Here is a 17,405-nt window from a genome sequence, read left to right as displayed (position 1 = left end):
TACTGTAAACAATATGTTTGTTTTATTCCATTTTATTAGTATTGGAAATTGAATAGCCAAAGAGCTGGGGTTTGTTTTGTTGACAAATATGTGTAACATTCTAACTACATTCCAGATGTAACATTTACACTGAAAAATATGTACAGGTTCAATTTCATACGCAAAAAGTTTCAAATACAAATACAGTTAGTACAACCCCCCCCAGAAACTCTGTAACAGCCCAGACTTGTTATGGCCTTTAGTTAAGTTCAAGTATTTTCCAGTGGAATGGAATGCAAGCAACAAGGTAATTTGGCTTCTACCTGGGACATTCCAGGCCCTGAATAAAAAAGATGAGCACTTTATCTGACACGTTTTAGTGAATATATTCAGCATTTAGGATTAAACAAACTACACAACTAAACCCATCTGCTCTGTGAATGAAACAACTAACCTGTAAAAGAAGCAAAGCATTAAACCCATACCATATAGTGATCTCTTTCAAGAAGGATGCTGCATGTGAATTAGTTGCAATTGTATGAGCAGTTAGATGGTTAGCTCCTGATGGATTTTTATCTAATCTGGAACCCAACTTTTTGCCACATTGTTTAAGAAGGTTATGTTTCTTGTGCCTCCTAATATTTCTCCTTCCCATAAAAAAATGGGATTTCTTTTTTGAGATCGGCACAGATTCATTTGCAAGGCAATATTAAATCCCGGTAGCCTGGTGCAATGATGACCTCTGAAGGCCTTAGAGGGTATAACCAACAAAAGCAGGAGAACAGTTTGGCAGGGCCCCAAGGGATGTGAAAGGAATAATGAGAGGGCATTCAGCAACATCACATAATAATACTAATGTACGTTTCTCCAGGCCAATTCTGTTCCTTGCTTTGGCTCCTACATGCTGCTCCCATGGCAAATAGGGGCTGTAATTGAGTCAAAGGGACTGGGGAAGAATTCCTCTAGTGTAAGAGTGTGCCTAGGCTACCCTCCTGTCAGCCGTGGGACTCTTGCTGCGCTGGCAAGAGTTGAAAGGGAATCCTGCATAGCACTGAGTGCTACAGAGATTTGGGGTTGGGATCATCCCAAAGGCAGCACCGGCAAGGCTGCTGGAGGTTAGAGACACTCTGCAGAGGTGCAACACAGAGTGTGTCTTCTCACCTGCAGGTCTCAAGGTGCTTTACCAAGGTGGGTAAACGTTATTAGCCCTATGTTACAGATAAGGAAACAGAGGGGAAGTGACTCAACCAAGGTCACAGAGATTATCAGTAGCGTGGTCGGGAACAGAACACAGGTCTCTTGATTCAGTTTTATCACCAACCACTAGGTCACGGCTACCTTACGGGCTGAATAGCAGGAAAAAAAATCTCCTAACCATGAGTACTCTAAGACAGTGACATATTCTCTCAAGAGAAGTGGTGGAAGCCCCATGCTCGGGTCTTTACTCGGGTTAATACTAGAATGGACAGAGCCCTGGACAATGTGCTGCAAGAAATGAGCTAGCACTGGCCCCAGATGTGACTTCATAGCTCGTTCCCAACTCTAACTTTTATGGGTGAAATGCTCCCCCACTGAAGTCACTGGCAAGACTCCTATTGACTTGAATGAGGCCAGGATTCTGCAATCTACTATTATCACATTGCCACTGCCTAGCCACACAGGCATGCTGTTCAGCACTGCACTGTAGCTGCATGGGGGTATATGGAAAATGTTGGGTTATGTTCTGCCCCATCTTATGTCCCAGGCAACTTTACTGATTGTACGGGTTCACTTGACTGGGGTAGCGAATGAATCAGGACAGAATTTGGACTGTTGTGTACAACGCTGACATGCTTGCTATCATCATCTTACCCATTAAGCTCCTGTTGTGGAATGGGGGGTAAGGAGAATCACACATTGAGACATTCAATAGGTACTGAGGGCCCAACTTCCCTGCCCAGTTAGTTTGGGCGATAATTTGGTGTCCCTCCAGCAGAAATACAGCTCATTGACCACCATGGTAACACTAAGTACCTGGCATAGGCTACCCAGAAGGGTCAAGAAATTCAGAGAGGCTTCTGAAATCCCATCTTTAACAAGGCATCACAAGCAAGTCCTAATTCACGGCTCTCAAGTCATCTGCTTTTCACCACAGCAAGTGAAGCCAGGAAACCAAACCAAACCAACCCCCCCCCCGCCCCGACACAATCATCTTGTAACAGAAAATGTTTCTACACTGAAAACTTGTATGCCACATGTCGGGCTGCCTAAAACAGGTGAACTGGAGCCAATAGGTTGAACGTGGGGCTGGACACTTGGAACTGCTGCTGTCTAATCCTGTCTCTGACACTGACCCGCTGGATGCCTTGGGTAAGTGTCTTAACCATGCTGGATAAAGTGAGGTTTAATAATAGTTACCTTCCAGGCATGTTGAGGGTTAATTAGCTCTTAGTACAGCATTAGGCATGGGTGGTAAGAGATTATAATTATAGACCACTCAGAAAGGAGGTTATACTAGAACCAACAAGAGAGTATTAACAGCAAAATCCTGCAATCGCTGACAGTCCTCAGCCCCAGGGATGGTGGCTGCAGGGAGGGCAGGGCTCACAAGGCCCTCACAGACACAAAGCAGTTGTGCATCCCTTCCTAATATAATAAACAATAAGGGCTGATTATACATTTATTAGCGCGAGCTCATGTGACGGACTCTGAGATGTCTGATGTAAAGCGTGTTTCTCTGCCCCTTGGGCAAATGCTTGGCATTAGCCACACTTACAAATCAAGTCAGAGCCAAGGGGCTGCCTCTGCTTCTCTGGCCGGCTATTCTCAGCCCAGCAACACCAATCAAAGCAGGATTGAATTAAACAACAACAACCGAGGCACACAGAGCACTCCCTGAAGATTAATGACTAGCTGAGGAGTCCAATGGAAACCTGGGGTCAATTACACCCAGCAGGAATTATTCAGGAAATGCTGAGGGCTGGAGGCTCTTGTTGCTGTTATAAGCAGGATAAACATACAATCCAAACTCCCCCAGGCAGCAGAGAGTCACTGCTCTGCTCCAGGGGGACACGTTTCAATGGGCCTGCTGCATTGTGAGTCATTTCTAAGGAAAAAAACATGCAGCATCCAACCCTCAGTCTACTCAGAGCTTCCATCAGGGTCATCTCGTTAATTGCCTGTGGGGGGCACAGGGCCAAAGCTAAACGAGGGAGATTCACATAGATGTGCAGTATAAACGTTCACACTGGGCAGCATAAAGCATAAACCAATACCCAGCTGTGGGCCTGACTTCACCACAGCATCTCTCCTGTTCAGAATATGCACCAGGGTCAAGGGATCTGCGGCACATTTAATTTTTAATGGACCCCACCATTATCAAACAGCCCCTCTTGGTTTTTAGGTATGACCCATGGTCAAGAGGAATAATTTAACTCCATGCAAAATGCAAAGTCGTTCCATGGAGCAAAGAGAAAGGACTCAACCAGGAGGAGCAGACAGATATGTTTCTCCCACCCCCACCATGTTGTAAATATTAGGAGCCTTTTGTGCAAAACTCACGGCTAAAGTGAGATCTTCCCTAAAACAGACCCATGGAGTAATCCTGACCTATCCTGCTGAGGAAATCCACTACACATGCCCTGGCGTGCAGCAGAATAAAGCTGCATTCTTTTAAACAGAACTGATGATTTGTGATCAGTTCCTTCGAGTCGCTCAGTCATTTTCAACAATCATAGGGAGCAGATTCTGCTTCCAGGAGATGCCCTCCAATGGGAACAGGATCAAACCCTAAATTACTTTATAGGTGGCTAAGCAAAATATATTAAACCTTTTTGCCAGAAGCTCTCAGGAGCTGGTCATTGTATTCCTTTTAAGACAATTATTTGCTCTGTCACTATCCCTGACGATGTTGTAGAGCTTTCGGAAGTGCCTTATTAGGCCCTGACTGAATTCAGCACTTTAGCACGAGTCGGCCCCTAGGGCTACTTACTTGCTTAAAGTTAAGCACATTCTTAAGTGCTCTGCTCATTCAGAGTCTTTAGAGGTTTATTGTGGGCTGAGATTTATGGGTCTAATCCTGGAAGCTCTTGAATGCATCCTGCAAAGCCACAGAAGGAATTGAGGACACCCAGGCACCTGGCAGGGTCAGGCTCTCCGCGAGAGGCAACAGAGCAGAAAATGGGGCAATTATTTATTTACTTTTTTACTTCAGCACGTCCACTGACACCCAGGCCGATAAATCACCCAGCCATGTTCCCAGTGGTCAGGATTACATTTCTGCTCGTTACCGGAGTTAATTCACAACAAAGCCACAGACAGTCAGTTTTGTCCAAGTCAGATACATTGCCAAAGTATTTTTTACCAAGAGTGTTTGAAAAAGAGAAACCCTTCTAGTTGGAGCCACATTGTGTTTAGGGTCCTAACCCTGCTTGCCTCACTGACATGAATAGCCTCGTGGAAGTCAATGGTGGTGTCTAGACTGGGCTTCTTTTCTTAAGATTTCCCCACTTCTCCCACCATCGGTTCACTTTCTCCCACAGAACTAGAGCAGACAAGGCGGCCACTGGCATTTTAAGCACCATGTTGCATAGACTTGGTCTGCACCAGCGTTGCATTGTGGGTATCTCTGGTGGTAAACTTTAGCCAAAATAACCTGGTGTACACAAGTCCAGTGGAACTAGTCATGTGAGCAAGGCAAGGGGGATTTGGTCCTTAAACTGCAGACGAGTGCTTTTTGTGAATGGTCCCTCTCCTGTCCCCATTAAAGTCAAGCGGGCAGATTCTCAGCTTGGGTCAGATGACATAAATGAAGCTGAACCAACTGACCCAAGGGCTGGCCATTCGACCTCCAAGAGAGGAAAATCAGCCACCATTCTGAGCTGGTGTTTTTTTGGTGGGAGTGGGAAGTTGTAAAAATCGTCGTGGGGTTGATATTATATAATATATACCTGTATCTCACACATAATATTCAGATGTGTGTGTATATATACTTAAATATACGTCTCCACACACACGCTGTACACACTAGGCATTGATCTATTTGTCTGCAACTATTTATAAGCTTTTGATTAAAACAAAAGTACATGATAACAAAATTTGTGAGCACTGCTCTTCTGATCTCTACCAAGAGTTAACACAGACATTAGAAACTTCGAATTTCACTTTCCTGGTTGCTTAAAGGCACTTTTGCTTAAGATGTGCAGTAGCAGTGTTAAAAAACGCTAAACTGCTTCAATTCCCACCAGCTCTGGGACGAATGCTACACTGCAGCATCATTACAGTGCAAATTGACTGCAAACGCTACGTAGCATTTGATCCCGTTTGCTTTGCAGTTCAACACTGATTGGGGGGGGAAAAAGGATACAACGTTTACCTCAACGCTAATCACTCAGGGTCGCGTACATTCTTTAAAATACAGCTACTGTGCTTCTGACAGTCTTCATGTGCCATTAATGCATGGTTAGAACTCATGGCTGCAATCTCTGTTGCCAAGTATCAGAGGGGTCGCCGTGTTAGTCTGAATCTGTAAAAAGCAACAGAGATGGCATCTGAAGAAGTGAGGTTCTTACCCACGAAAGCTTATGCTCCCAATACTTCTGTTAGTCTCAAAGGTGCCACAGTACCCTCTGTTGCTAATCTCTGTTGCGTTCATCTCCAATGACTGCTTGTTAGTGCATGTAAGAATCCAGGCAGGAAACAAGCCATGCTAGTCGATCGTGGCAGTTTATGCAACATGTCACCGTTTTCCCCTTTAACGGAGGAATTCAAATTAATTTGAGGAAGGACATTTAGTAATTAAACAGTTCTCAACACAAGTACAGTACGATAGCCTCATGATGCAGAACATGAGTTGCTCGGGGTAGTCATGACTTTTCTTCTGAATGATCAACAGAGTCCCCTTCCCGCCAGCCAGCTCGTTTGTCAGTCCAGTCTCTGTCGCAGAGAGCCTGCAGTGGGTCATCCTGGGCAAACAGCTAGTAAGTGACATAAGAAGAAAGGCTGTTACTCCCACCCCTAAGCAGTGCCGGGGGGTGGGAGGGCACCATACAGTTTAGCTCGACGGAGGTTCCCAGAGAGAATATGGACTAGGCAAGAAAGGGAGTGTCTTTGTTAACGCACCAGAAGACATTATTCAAATGTAACGTTTGAAACAACTCATCCTTCAGCTACATTTACTCCCACGTACAAATTGTGCCTGTGCTCTGTGAATTGAATTCTAGACAATGCTGGGAAAAAAACAAACCTCTACTTACATTGCCCTGTCTGTGAGCTATGGTCAAGCACCCAATTATATCCATACAGAAGTCTTTCCATCTTTGCTGCTAGAACTACCTTTTTCTGAACTGGCTTTGGGCTTAGCGCCTTGTTTCTCATGGGCAGTATTGACCCTGTTCTGTTCTACCACAGTCCCACCTGAAGGTGGGCTACTGGTTCTGGAAGGCTGCATGTTGGCCTGAGTGGCATTGTAGCTCTGGAATGCTATGTCTAACTGCTCCTGGGCCACCCTCAAGTGTTTATGAAGGGTGGACAGATCTGGCGGGATGTTCTCATCTGGGCTTGTGCACTGTTGTTCTTGAGCAACATTAGCCAAGTTCTGCTCATGGGCTAACAAGCTATTTGGGACCTTTGCAGGCTTCTCCGATTTCACAACCAGGTTATACTCGGGAGGGCAGGAGATATTCTTCGAGTAGGAATAGTTGTATGGAGGCTGCCTGAAACTATTAATCTTTCTGTTGCGAATGGCATCTCTAATGGTCCCAAACCCCAAGTGGAACATTTCACACATGTTGAGCAACAGACACAGGCAGCTCACAACATACATCACCAGGAGGAAGATGGTCTTCTCTGTCGGCCTTGACACAAAGCAGTCCACGGTGTGAGGGCAAGGGGCTCTGCTGCAGACGAAATATGCTTCCACCTCAAAGCCATAGAGAAAATACTGCCCAACCAAGAAACAAACTTCAAATGAAGCTCTGGCAATGAGCTGGAAGACGTAAATCTTCATCAGTCCTTCTTGCTGGATGCGTTTCCTCCCATCGTGCTTCTGCTGCTCCTTGGTCTTCTTATTTGCTTTGGCTTTCTCCTCATTTTCCACCGTGTTATCGGAGATCATGGGCTCCTCTTCGTCTGCTTCCAAAGGGTCTTCCAAGTTACGGACAGCCTGCCAGTTCAAAGCAAACTGCTTCTTCTTCTTCTTGAGTACCTTAAGCCTCTTCTCCTCCTCGGAGGACCTAGCGATCCTGTGGATGGCATAGCCCAGGTACATGATGGAAGGGGTTGAGATCATGATGATCTGGAAGACCCAGAACCTGACGTGTGATAGCGGTGCGAAGGCATCGTAGCAGACGTTGTCACAGCCCGGCTGCTTGGTGTTACACGTGAATTTGCTCTGTTCATCTGAGTATATGGACTCCCCTCCGACAGCCGTCAGGACGATACGGAAGACGATCAGCACGGTGAGCCAGACCTTCCCCACAAAAGTGGAGTGATTGTGAATTTCTTCTAGCAGACGGGTGAGAAAACTCCAGCTCATGTTGGTCATAAGGGCTAATCATTTATAACCTGCAAGAAAAGCAGGAAGAAAAAACATAACGTATAAGTTAATGCAGCTGTGTTTGGTCATAGCAACAGACCTCATTATAATAGTGGCATTGGTACATAGCAGGATGATATCAGGGTGAAGTTATTTTATTCCAGAGATCAGCATCACTATTATGAGAGGCTCAGTAGAAGTGGAATTGTAATTTGTACATTGCAAGTCACTGAAACAATTTATATCACTATACCCAAGCTCATTATAAGTAGTTTCCATTATTTGCACAAATAAATGCAGTACATTGGATATGTTTAGGCCTGATCTTATAGTGAACTCCCATGGACAAAGCCCTCAAGTCAATGGGACTCCGTGTGGGTTGAGAGGTCTGTCCATTCATTGCAGGGTCAGGGCCTTATACTACAAACAAACCGATGGCCATTTTGGAATCTCACAATTGTCACTATGCTGCATGCAACCATCACTTTAAACTTGATGACGTGGGGATAGAGATCTGATTCTCCTACTCCAATAGCACAGGTCTCCCTACCACTTGAGCTAAATGCTAGCTGAGACTCTCCGTTAGCAATACAGATCCTATGACACAGCTGAATAGCTATGATTCTATCAGTGGAGTGCCTAACATGCTAGTAGTCAATTACAGTATATAAGAGATAGTCAATAGGAGCGTAAACGCTGAGAGCATAGGTATCTGTACACATTACACACTCAAAAGCTACACTAAAAGAACATTATGAAGGTTGCAAAATCAAGCAGTCAAAGGTAAGGAGATGCCAGAATTAAGGTCGCCTGTACAACCTTAACTTGGCCCCCTGGTGCATATGCATTATGATACAATCTTTAATCACAAGATCACATACTATATTTTCCACAGAACCAGGAGTGGTGCTGGAGGCAGGGGATTCACCAAGGACAGGGGCAGCTCTATGTATTTTGCTGCCCCAAGCACGGCAGGCAGGCTGCTTTCGGTGGCATGCCTGCGGGACATCCGCCAGTCCCGCGGCTTCGGCGTACCCGGCGCCGAATTGCCGCCAAATCCACGGGACCCCGGCGGACCTCCCGCAGGCATGCCGCTGAAAGCAGCCTGACTGCCGCCCTCACGACGACCGGCAGGCCACCGCCCCAGGCACGCGTTTGGTGCGCTGGTGCCGCCCCTGACCAAGGAAATACTGTTTGAATGTAACCAGAGAAATCTATCTATGGTACCCGTAGCAACTGCCATTCTCCGACTGAAGGCAGAGCAGAGAGAGCAGCAACTGCTGGCCTGCCCGGGCTGGGGACGGGGGTGCCCAAGAGCAGTCTCTGGCCTATGTCCCCGCCCACTGGGGCATGCTGCCCAGGGCAGTTCCCTGAAGGCTCTGACAGCCCCAGAGTTAAGTCCGCCACCGCTCGTGGTGGCTGCGAACACTGCCCGGCTCTGGCTTCCAATGGGGCCGGGGGGCGAGGCCATGGGAGGGAGAAGAGGAGCAGAAGGTAGCGCCACGGAGAGGGGTAGGGCCTCATGGCGAAGGGGGGCTAAGGCCCACCTCAGCCTCCCCACCGGGAAGAGCTGGTGCTGCCCCTGCATAGAACCCCTGCCTCATTCAATGCACAGGAGGGGCCTGTTCTGGGGAGCAATCAGGGGTGGGCAGTGAAGGGTTCTCCTAGCTGTAGCATTCCTACTTCATTTACTGTGGAAGCTGGAAGGTGTGTAGTGAATGAGACAGGGGTTCCCAGCAAGAGAAAGGACAGTCACGTGGTTATGGCAGCTGAATGCTGCCCTGGGGAATTGGAGTCTCTCCCTGCCTCTGCCACAGAGTTCCTCTGCAGTGTTGGAAAGTCACTTAACCCAAACTTTTCACGGGTGGTCACTACTTGTGTGTGCCTCATTTTCTGGGAGCCCAACTTGAGACCCTGGGGTCTGATTTGCAGACGTGCTGAGCACTCGCAGGTGCCTTGAACAAATAAAATGCTATTTAATGCTGAAGAATCAGGTCCTAGTCGTCTCACCCAAAGTTACACTTTTAATCTGAATCTCTCTGTGCCTCACCCTTCCATCTGTGAAATGGGGATAACACCAGTCCCCCACCTCCCAGGGATGTTGTGAAGATAAATTAATTAGTGTTTATGAAGCACTCGATACTACAGTGATGAGCACCCTGGAAAAGCTCACAAGGAAATCAATAAGAGCAAGGTTTGAATAGTGTGTGGTAAATAAGTCATGGGGCTGCACATGGAACGACTGAATAGCCGCTCACTAAGTAGGCACTGTCCAGGCTGCTCACTGAATGAGGCCGAGGTTCTGTGGAAAAAACAGTATGGGATCATGTAATTAAAGACGGTATCATAATACATGCGTCTGAGGGAACTGAGATAAGGTTGCACAGGCAACCTTAACTCTGGTGTTTCCCGACCTTTGCGTGCTTGACTTTACAACCCTAATAATGTTCTTTTGGTGGGTTCTGTGTGTTAATTTCTTAGGTTTTTAAAAAGGCAAAATGAAAAAAACAGAAATTCCATCGTGTGGCGTCATATTGACACCCACGCGTCCGCCGCAGGGCTGGAACCTTTAGATCCACCACACAGAGCTCTGCCGCGTGAGCCCATGGAGTTGGTGACGGCAGGAGTAGGTTGTCATGCTCTGCGTGGACCAGGCTCCCAGAGGGACGAGATGCACGCTTTGCCGGTGGGCTTCACAGATACTGTGGACAGCAGGGAAATGGCGAGACTCAGGAATCTGGGTTCCAGTCCAGGCTCTGGACGGGAGTGTGCTCTAGTGGCTCGGACTCTTCTGCCCATTCCCCACAAACCTGACCCCTTCTGCCCTGTTCCTCCAACCTGCCCCAGTCCTGTCTCTTCCCCATCCCTGGCTCCTTGTCTACCCAGTCCCAACCTCCAAGTCCCTGTATCTCCTCCTCCCCACACACCCCTCACATGGCCCCCATCACTGCAGTATCTGAGCAGCCAAGAATCGTTATCCTCACAACACCCAGGTGAGGCAGAACGGTGTTGTCACCCCCATTTTACAGATGGGGAACTGAGGCACGGAGAAGCTAAGTGACGTGCCGAAGGTCATGCAGGAAGTCTGTGAAGCAGCAGGGAACTGAACATGGCTCTCCCAAGTCCGAGTCAAGTACCCTAACCACTGACTTGTCTTTCCTGCTCTCCCACATTTCTATCACTGGTTCCCAGACCCAGTCTCCCCCAGCCTGCAGTCCCAGTCTCCTTGCCTAACCTGTACCAGCCTCCCCTCCCTGCAACTACCAGTCCCAGCCTCCCCACCCAACTAATTCCAGATGCCTCTCCCTCCACGACTCTGTCTCAATCTCCTTTCCATTCCAGTCCCAGCCTCCTCTCTCCTCCCCACTCCAGCTCCCAGTCCCAGCCTCCCCTTCATCCTACGGTCCTCAGTCTCCTTGCCCAGCCAGTCCCAGTTTCTCTCCCAGCCAATCCCAATCTCCCCCAAATCCCAGCTGCAGTAGCATAGATAGATTTCTCTGGGTACATTCAAACAGTATTTCCTTGGTAAACAACCACTGCAAGCCCCTCAGGGCAGGGACTGTCTTTGTGTTCTATGTTTGTACAGCTCCGAGAACAGCTGGGGCCTGGTCCATGACTCGGGCTCCGAGGCACTGCTGGAATGTAAACCATAAACAATAAGCACGTTTGGATGCATGTGTCAGAAGATGCAAGGACTCAGAACCAGCTGCGGTGAACTTGGGGATTTCAGTTTATGGAGGTGGCACGCCTACTGGTTTTAACCTCATTTGCCTCAGACCAGAGTCTTGAAACAGGCTGCACGTTTTGAGATCCTATACATTACTATAGGGCAGTGGAGAAAGTGGGTGTGTCAGAGTTCCCTGTATTCTGAACTGGCAGCGATCCTACACTATCCTGCTCGCCCGTGCCACTCGGGCAGCAGTTGATACAGGAAAGAATGAATTACGGACCTGATCCCGAGTGGTGCTGCAGGGCTAGAAGATGTTCAGCGTCCTGCAGAATCCAGCTCTGATTCCTGAAGCCCGTTTTGTAAACGAGCCAAGAAACACAAAACCAGGCAAACGAGAGCAGGATTTTTTTTTTTCAGAGTAATGGAGCTTTTTAAAACCCTTTGCAAAACCATATGCTTAAGAAAGTTTAAATCAAATACAACCCCCTGAAAGAATCACACATAAAGCAGTCACTTAAAAGCATGTGAGTTTTGCAAGAGGCAGATGACTGGGAAGGAACAATATATCATTATTCTACAGATCTGGGGTTAGCATTAGCTTTATTTTTAACAGGGCCTCCCCACTTTCCCTTTTCAGAGCACAGCTACTCAGACACACGGATAAAGGCAAGGAGACATTACTGCCTGATTTGCAAGTGCACCTCATTAGTGCAAGCTCCTGACCTCTAAAATAATAGTGCCCACAGCATCCATGTGGGGGTAGTTACAGCAGAGCACTTTGCTGTGCACTGCTATTCACACCCCCTTGGTCTGAACTGTGAGGCAGTGTAGATGTGCCCTCCGCTGGACTCTTTCCAATTTTTCCACATATTTTTTGTAGTGTGGGGCACAGTACTCAGATGAGGCCTCACCAATGCCGAATAGAGAGGAATGATCACGTCCCTCGATCTGCTGGCAATGCCCCTACTTATACAGCCCAAAATGCCGTTAGCTTTCTTGGCAACAAGGGCACACTGTTGACTCATATCCAGCTTCTCGTCCACTGTAACCCCTAGGTCCTTTTCTGTAGAACTGCTACTTAGCCACTCGGTCCCTAGTCTGTAGCACTGCATGGCCTATTTATACCATGTTTGAACTTGTATTCACTCTGGAAGAGTCTGAATCACTTTCTTTCTTTCTTGATCTTTTTCATGGGTAGGGGGCTGAAGCACATGACTTAGGAGGAGAGGCTGAGGGAACTGGGATTATTTAGTCTGCAGAAGAGAAGAATGAGGGGGGATTTAATAGCTGCTTTCAACTACCTGAAAGGGGGGTTCCAAAGAGGATGGATATAGACTGTTCTCAGTGGTAGCAGATGACAGAACAAGGAGTAATGGTCTCAAGTTGCAGTGGGGGAGGTTTAGGTTGGATATTAGGAAAAACTATTTCACTAGGAAGGTGGTGAAGGACTGGAATGGGTTACCTAGGGAGGTGGTGGAACCTCCTTCCTTAGAGGTTTTTAAGGTCAGGCTTGACAAGGCCCTGGCTGGGATGATTTAGTTGAGGATTGGTCCTGCTTTGAGCTAGATGACCTCCTGAAGTCCCTTCCAACCCTGATAGTCTATGATTCTATGATTCAGTTTGGCACTTTGTCCCCGCCTTGGTGGTGGTTGGGCCAGAGACAGAGATTGATGAACCAGCTAGAGCAGGGGTGGGCAAACTACAGCCTGCGGGCCGAGCCGTTTTAAGCCGGCCCACAAGCTCCCACTGGGGAACAGGGTCTAGGGCTTTCCCTGCTCCGGCCGGGGCGCTGGGTTGGGGACCACACCGTGTGGTTTGGCACCACTCCAGTCGGGGCAATGGGTTGGGGGCCACACCACGCGGCTCGACCCACTCCAGCCAGGGTGCTGGGTCAGGGGCCGCACCACGCAACTCCCGGAAGCAACAGCATGGCCCTGCTTTGGCTCCTACACACTCCAATGGGAGCTGCAGGGACAATGCCTGTGGATGGGTCAGCGTGCAGGAAACAGAGAAGGGACATGCCACTGCTTCCGGGAGCCACTTGAGGTAAGCGCCACTCGGAGCCTGCACCCCTGAGCCTCTCCCTGCACCCCAACCACAGCCCTGATTTCCCTCCTGCTCTCCAAACCCCTCGATCCCAGCCCAGAACACCCTCCTGTACCCCAAACCTCTTATCCCCAGCCCCACCCCAGAGCCCGCACCCCCAGCCAGAACCTGCACCCCTACCTGCACCCCTGCCCCCGCCCTGATCCCCCTCCCACCCTCCGCACCCCTCAGTCCCAGCCCAGAGCACCCTCCTGCACCCCAAACTCCTCATCCCCAGCCCCACCCCAGAGCCTGCGCCCCCAACCAGAGCCCTCACCCACTCCCGCAGCCCAACCCCAATTTTGTGATAATTCATGGCCCGCCATACAATTTCTATTCCCCGATGTGGCCCTCAGGCCAAAATGTTTGCCCACCCCTGAGCTAGAGCCTCAGTTATCAGCAATGGGTTTCTTAGCTCAGGCAGGAGCAGCCCATGCATCTCAAACCAGAGGTCTCAGATTCAATACGTTCTGCTGACGACCCACCCAGGGGAGCGGCGTAACAGCTACATACCTTCATTGGTGCCTGCATAATTATACTGCAATTATTATTGACAGGCCCAAATTGCAGGTGCAAGATGGGAAGCTGTTTGTTTTGTTTGCTTTTTATAAATCAGGCTCTTCTGAACCCTGCTTTTAAAACATGTAATCGAGAGCAAACTGCGATTGCTGTTTTCAGACTCCCAGCTACATCACTGCAGAAATGTGCTTTGCAGGGAATACGGTTTGTATGAATTACTCTCGTTCTGCACCGAGCCCCGGCAGCGTGCTTGGTACTGTCTGCAACCCAAAGGAAGACGCTGTCCCTGACCCATGTCGTTCGCATTCTAAAGCAGGGCAGTAATCCACATCACACACACGGGGCCTGGCTCGGCATCACAGATGCCCTTCCATCGGTGCAGGGTCTGGCCCATCATGCAGTGAAATAAATCTAGCTCCCCTGAGCAGCGTGTGCATGTTAATACAAACACCAAAAAACCGACCAAGGCAGAACGCTCCGCCACCACACACACTTCTTGAACCTGCGGAGATGGTGAGAGAAAGAACGAACCCATTTGTAAGACATGGGAGTTGTGTCACTTAAAGCGCTGCTGGCAGGTGCTCAGAGTTTGATGAGGAGGGCAGTATAACGAACTATGGCGAGCAGAAGTCAATGGCAAAACTCCCATTGACTTGAATGGGGCCAGGATTTCACCTAAGGTTATCAGAAGATGGTCTAATCCAGAGCACCGCCATCCAAACCCAGTCCACTCCCAGCTCTGCTCTGGCCCCGCCCCCCGCTGAGGCCCGGGGTCCAAACCGCGCCCTCAGCCGAGGCCCCAGCTCTGGACCTGGCCCTAGTCCTGCCCCAGCCGAGGCCCCTGGCTGCAGCAATGTTCCCGGCTCCACTCCTGCCCCCAGCTGCAGTCCTAGCCTCGGTCTCCTTATCCCTGGCCGTGTCCCCACCTTCCCCCGGGAGCTGCGGCCCCGCTCCCAGTCCCAACTCCGGGCGGGAGGGGGCGACCTTGAAAAGTTTGGGGACTACTGGTCTAATCTCTTAGCAGTACACAGGTCCTTCTGCCCTTCCCCCTCGCTCTCACGCACACGTTTCTTTTTGGAGGATTCTTGTGTTTTAAAGCCACCAGCTGCCTTCTCATTTCTCCTAAAGACCCCATTGGTCTTGAAAAAGTATTTCCGTCCCTATCAGTCATTTCCCAGGTGCAGAGGAGGATTCTGGGAGGCTCTGCACCTAGACACCACCCAACATATCGCGCCCAATGGTGTGAGCACAGTGCCAAATGTGGCCACCTCTCTTCTAGTTGACTCCCACTATAAACTGGGCCTCTGTGTCCAGGACAAAGCGCCAAGTACCTGCAGTGCCTATTGAAGGCAATGGTGCTCAGAAGCATGCAGGATTTTGGTCCTATTTGGATACTCCCATTCATCCAGCAGTACCCCTTAGGCAGAGCTCCTCCATGTAGATCGTTCGCACTCCTGGCCAGGAATCATCGGCCTGGAGGGGGCAGTGCATGCAGCTGCTGTTGGCTGTAACGTAGGGCACATTAATGCCGCTGGTCAATGGAATTATACCAGAGATGAATCTGGCCCGTTTAGTTTACTCAACTAATGTATTTAAGGACCAAATCCTGAGTGTTCTCCTGCAGTAGAACACAATGCATTTTCATGCCTCTCCCATGCATTTTCAAGCAAAGATGATCGAGCGATCCTGCTACACATGATACAAGTAAAACTGATGGACCCAATTCTGATCTCATGCACACTAGGTTTGCCATCAAAAGCAGAATCAGGCCCCACTGGTTTTGATTATTTCTTTGTAGCCAGAGGGATGGCTTGCAACTCTCAGCCCCTACACTGTACATAGGTCTGGGCTAGAATCAGCTTTCCAAAAGCTCTTATCACTTTATCCGAATTACTGATACTTTCCCATGGTCTTCCACTCCAAGGACCCAGTTCTGGATCATTGAAGTCAATGAGAGCTTTCCCTGAGCCATTTGAAATCAGAGCATGTCGGATTGGGACCAAGGTGACTTTTTTTTTATATATCTAAATTCTTCCTCTTTGCAATGTAGGAGTCTTTTTTTCTACTGATGTTTCTTAGGATATGAGCCAAATACAACACTGCTGCTCCCTCAACGAACAACCTTGATTCTCCCACAGAAGATAACAATCAGACCCAGGACTTGAAATATAGTGAAAATTCTTTTATTGTCCAGAGGTCTGGTGTAAAGTCAAATGGAAATTTCCAGTGCTACTATTTTTATACATAATGAGCCCTTTATAAACACAGAACCACCAGTCTTTAAAATCCTACTGGCTGCAAGACTCCTAATAACAATAATCATCTAGCACTTCCATCAAAGAGCTTTACAAAGGAGGACAGTCTTATTATCCCCATTTTACAGATCAGGGAAACTGAGGCAAAGAGGCAAAACAGTTGCCCATGTTTACAAAACAGGTCAGGAGCAGAGATGGGAGTAGAACGCATGTCTCCTGTCTCTCACACCACAGGTCTAGCTGTTGAATCCCAATGTCTCTCAAAAGCCTTCTTGGTCAAATGGTGTATCTCCAGCCATGAACGTGAACCAACCCAGCAAACTAAAAGGGTCGACTGTAAGCTCTTTGGGGCAGGGACCACCTTTTTGTTCTGTGCTTATACAGCACCTAGCACAATGGAATTCTGATCCATGATTAGGGCTCCGAGGCGCTCCGGTAATACAAGTAATATATAATAATCGTGTGCACAGGTAGGGGACAGAGTTCTGTTGTGAGTTACTGTGAAACGCTGCATGGTGCTTCATAAAGACTAAGCAGTGGTAATTACATAGAGTCTTTGTTGGACACAAGCGTAATTAAGCTATAACTCAAGGAAATGCGATCACGTTATCCTGTGACAATGCAGAAAGCAACTCATGCCACTTCTGGATTTCCTGAGTTGAACAACAAGAGCAAGTAGGAAAAAAAACCCAAATTCATTACATAATTTTTATGTGCAGTGTTGATGTAGCCGTGTCAGTCCCAGGATATTAGAGAGACAAGGTGGGTGAGGTGATATCTTTTATAGGACCAACTTCTGTTGGTGGAAGAGACAAGCTTTTGCGTTTACACAGAGCTCTTGTTCTGCTCTGGTTTGAGAAGGGTACGCAGATGTACTCCCTTAGACTATATGTTAACTACTTATGCTAAACAATCTGTTCCACCTTGTATTTAGCTGTGACACTCTGAGTACCTTTCCCAGACCTGACGAAGACCTCTGTGGAGCTCAAAAGCATGTCTCTTCCACCAACAGAAGTTGGTCCAATAAAAGATATCACCTCACCCATCTTATCTATCTTACCTGATTTTTGTCTGCTCTTTAAACTCTAAGGGTTACAATTTTAAAGGCTCTTTAACACAGCATCTAGTTTTGGGTCCATTGTCAATTGTGGGCAAAATTACAAGCTCAGTTATTTGCAGGCATAAATTCCATGTATTCAGTCAACCTTTAATGGAGGGAGGGTAGGAAGAAACTTCCCTTCAGAGCAGGCTGTGCTAGAATTGACCACTTCGGGGTTACTTGCCTCTTCCTTTAAAGTATCTGGTGCTGCCCACTGGTGGTGACAGGATACCGAACTAGACGGAGCACTGGTCTGATCCAGCTCATACTTAGACATCATTTACC

At 48.2% G+C, this 17,405-nt stretch overlaps 1 protein-coding gene across 8 annotated transcripts in view; it reads right to left on the bottom strand.

Moving 5' to 3' along the window:
- The window catches only part of GJC2 (gap junction protein gamma 2), a 114,997-nt gene continuing 97,592 nt past the window's right edge, over positions 1-17,405 (bottom strand). For 5 of the 8 annotated variants that reach the window (XM_024107406.3, XM_005286294.4, XM_024107409.3 and 2 more), the window contains one exon: positions 5,805-7,521. In XM_024107406.3, the coding sequence (XP_023963174.1) occupies positions 6,248-7,501 (1,254 nt within the window). In that variant the 5' untranslated portion in view covers positions 7,502-7,521 and the 3' untranslated portion in view covers positions 5,805-6,247. Of the gene's footprint in view, positions 7,522-17,405 lie in introns of all 8 variants that reach the window. The other 3 variants (XM_065582647.1, XM_024107410.3, XM_005286295.4) reach the window with 3 other exon arrangements.

This window comes from Chrysemys picta, chromosome 2, assembly GCF_011386835.1.
Source record: "Chrysemys picta bellii isolate R12L10 chromosome 2, ASM1138683v2, whole genome shotgun sequence".
Classification (NCBI taxonomy): Eukaryota; Metazoa; Chordata; order Testudines; family Emydidae; genus Chrysemys; species Chrysemys picta.
Note: the sequence above shows the minus strand (reverse complement) of the source record. Positions and strands in the feature narration are given on the sequence as shown.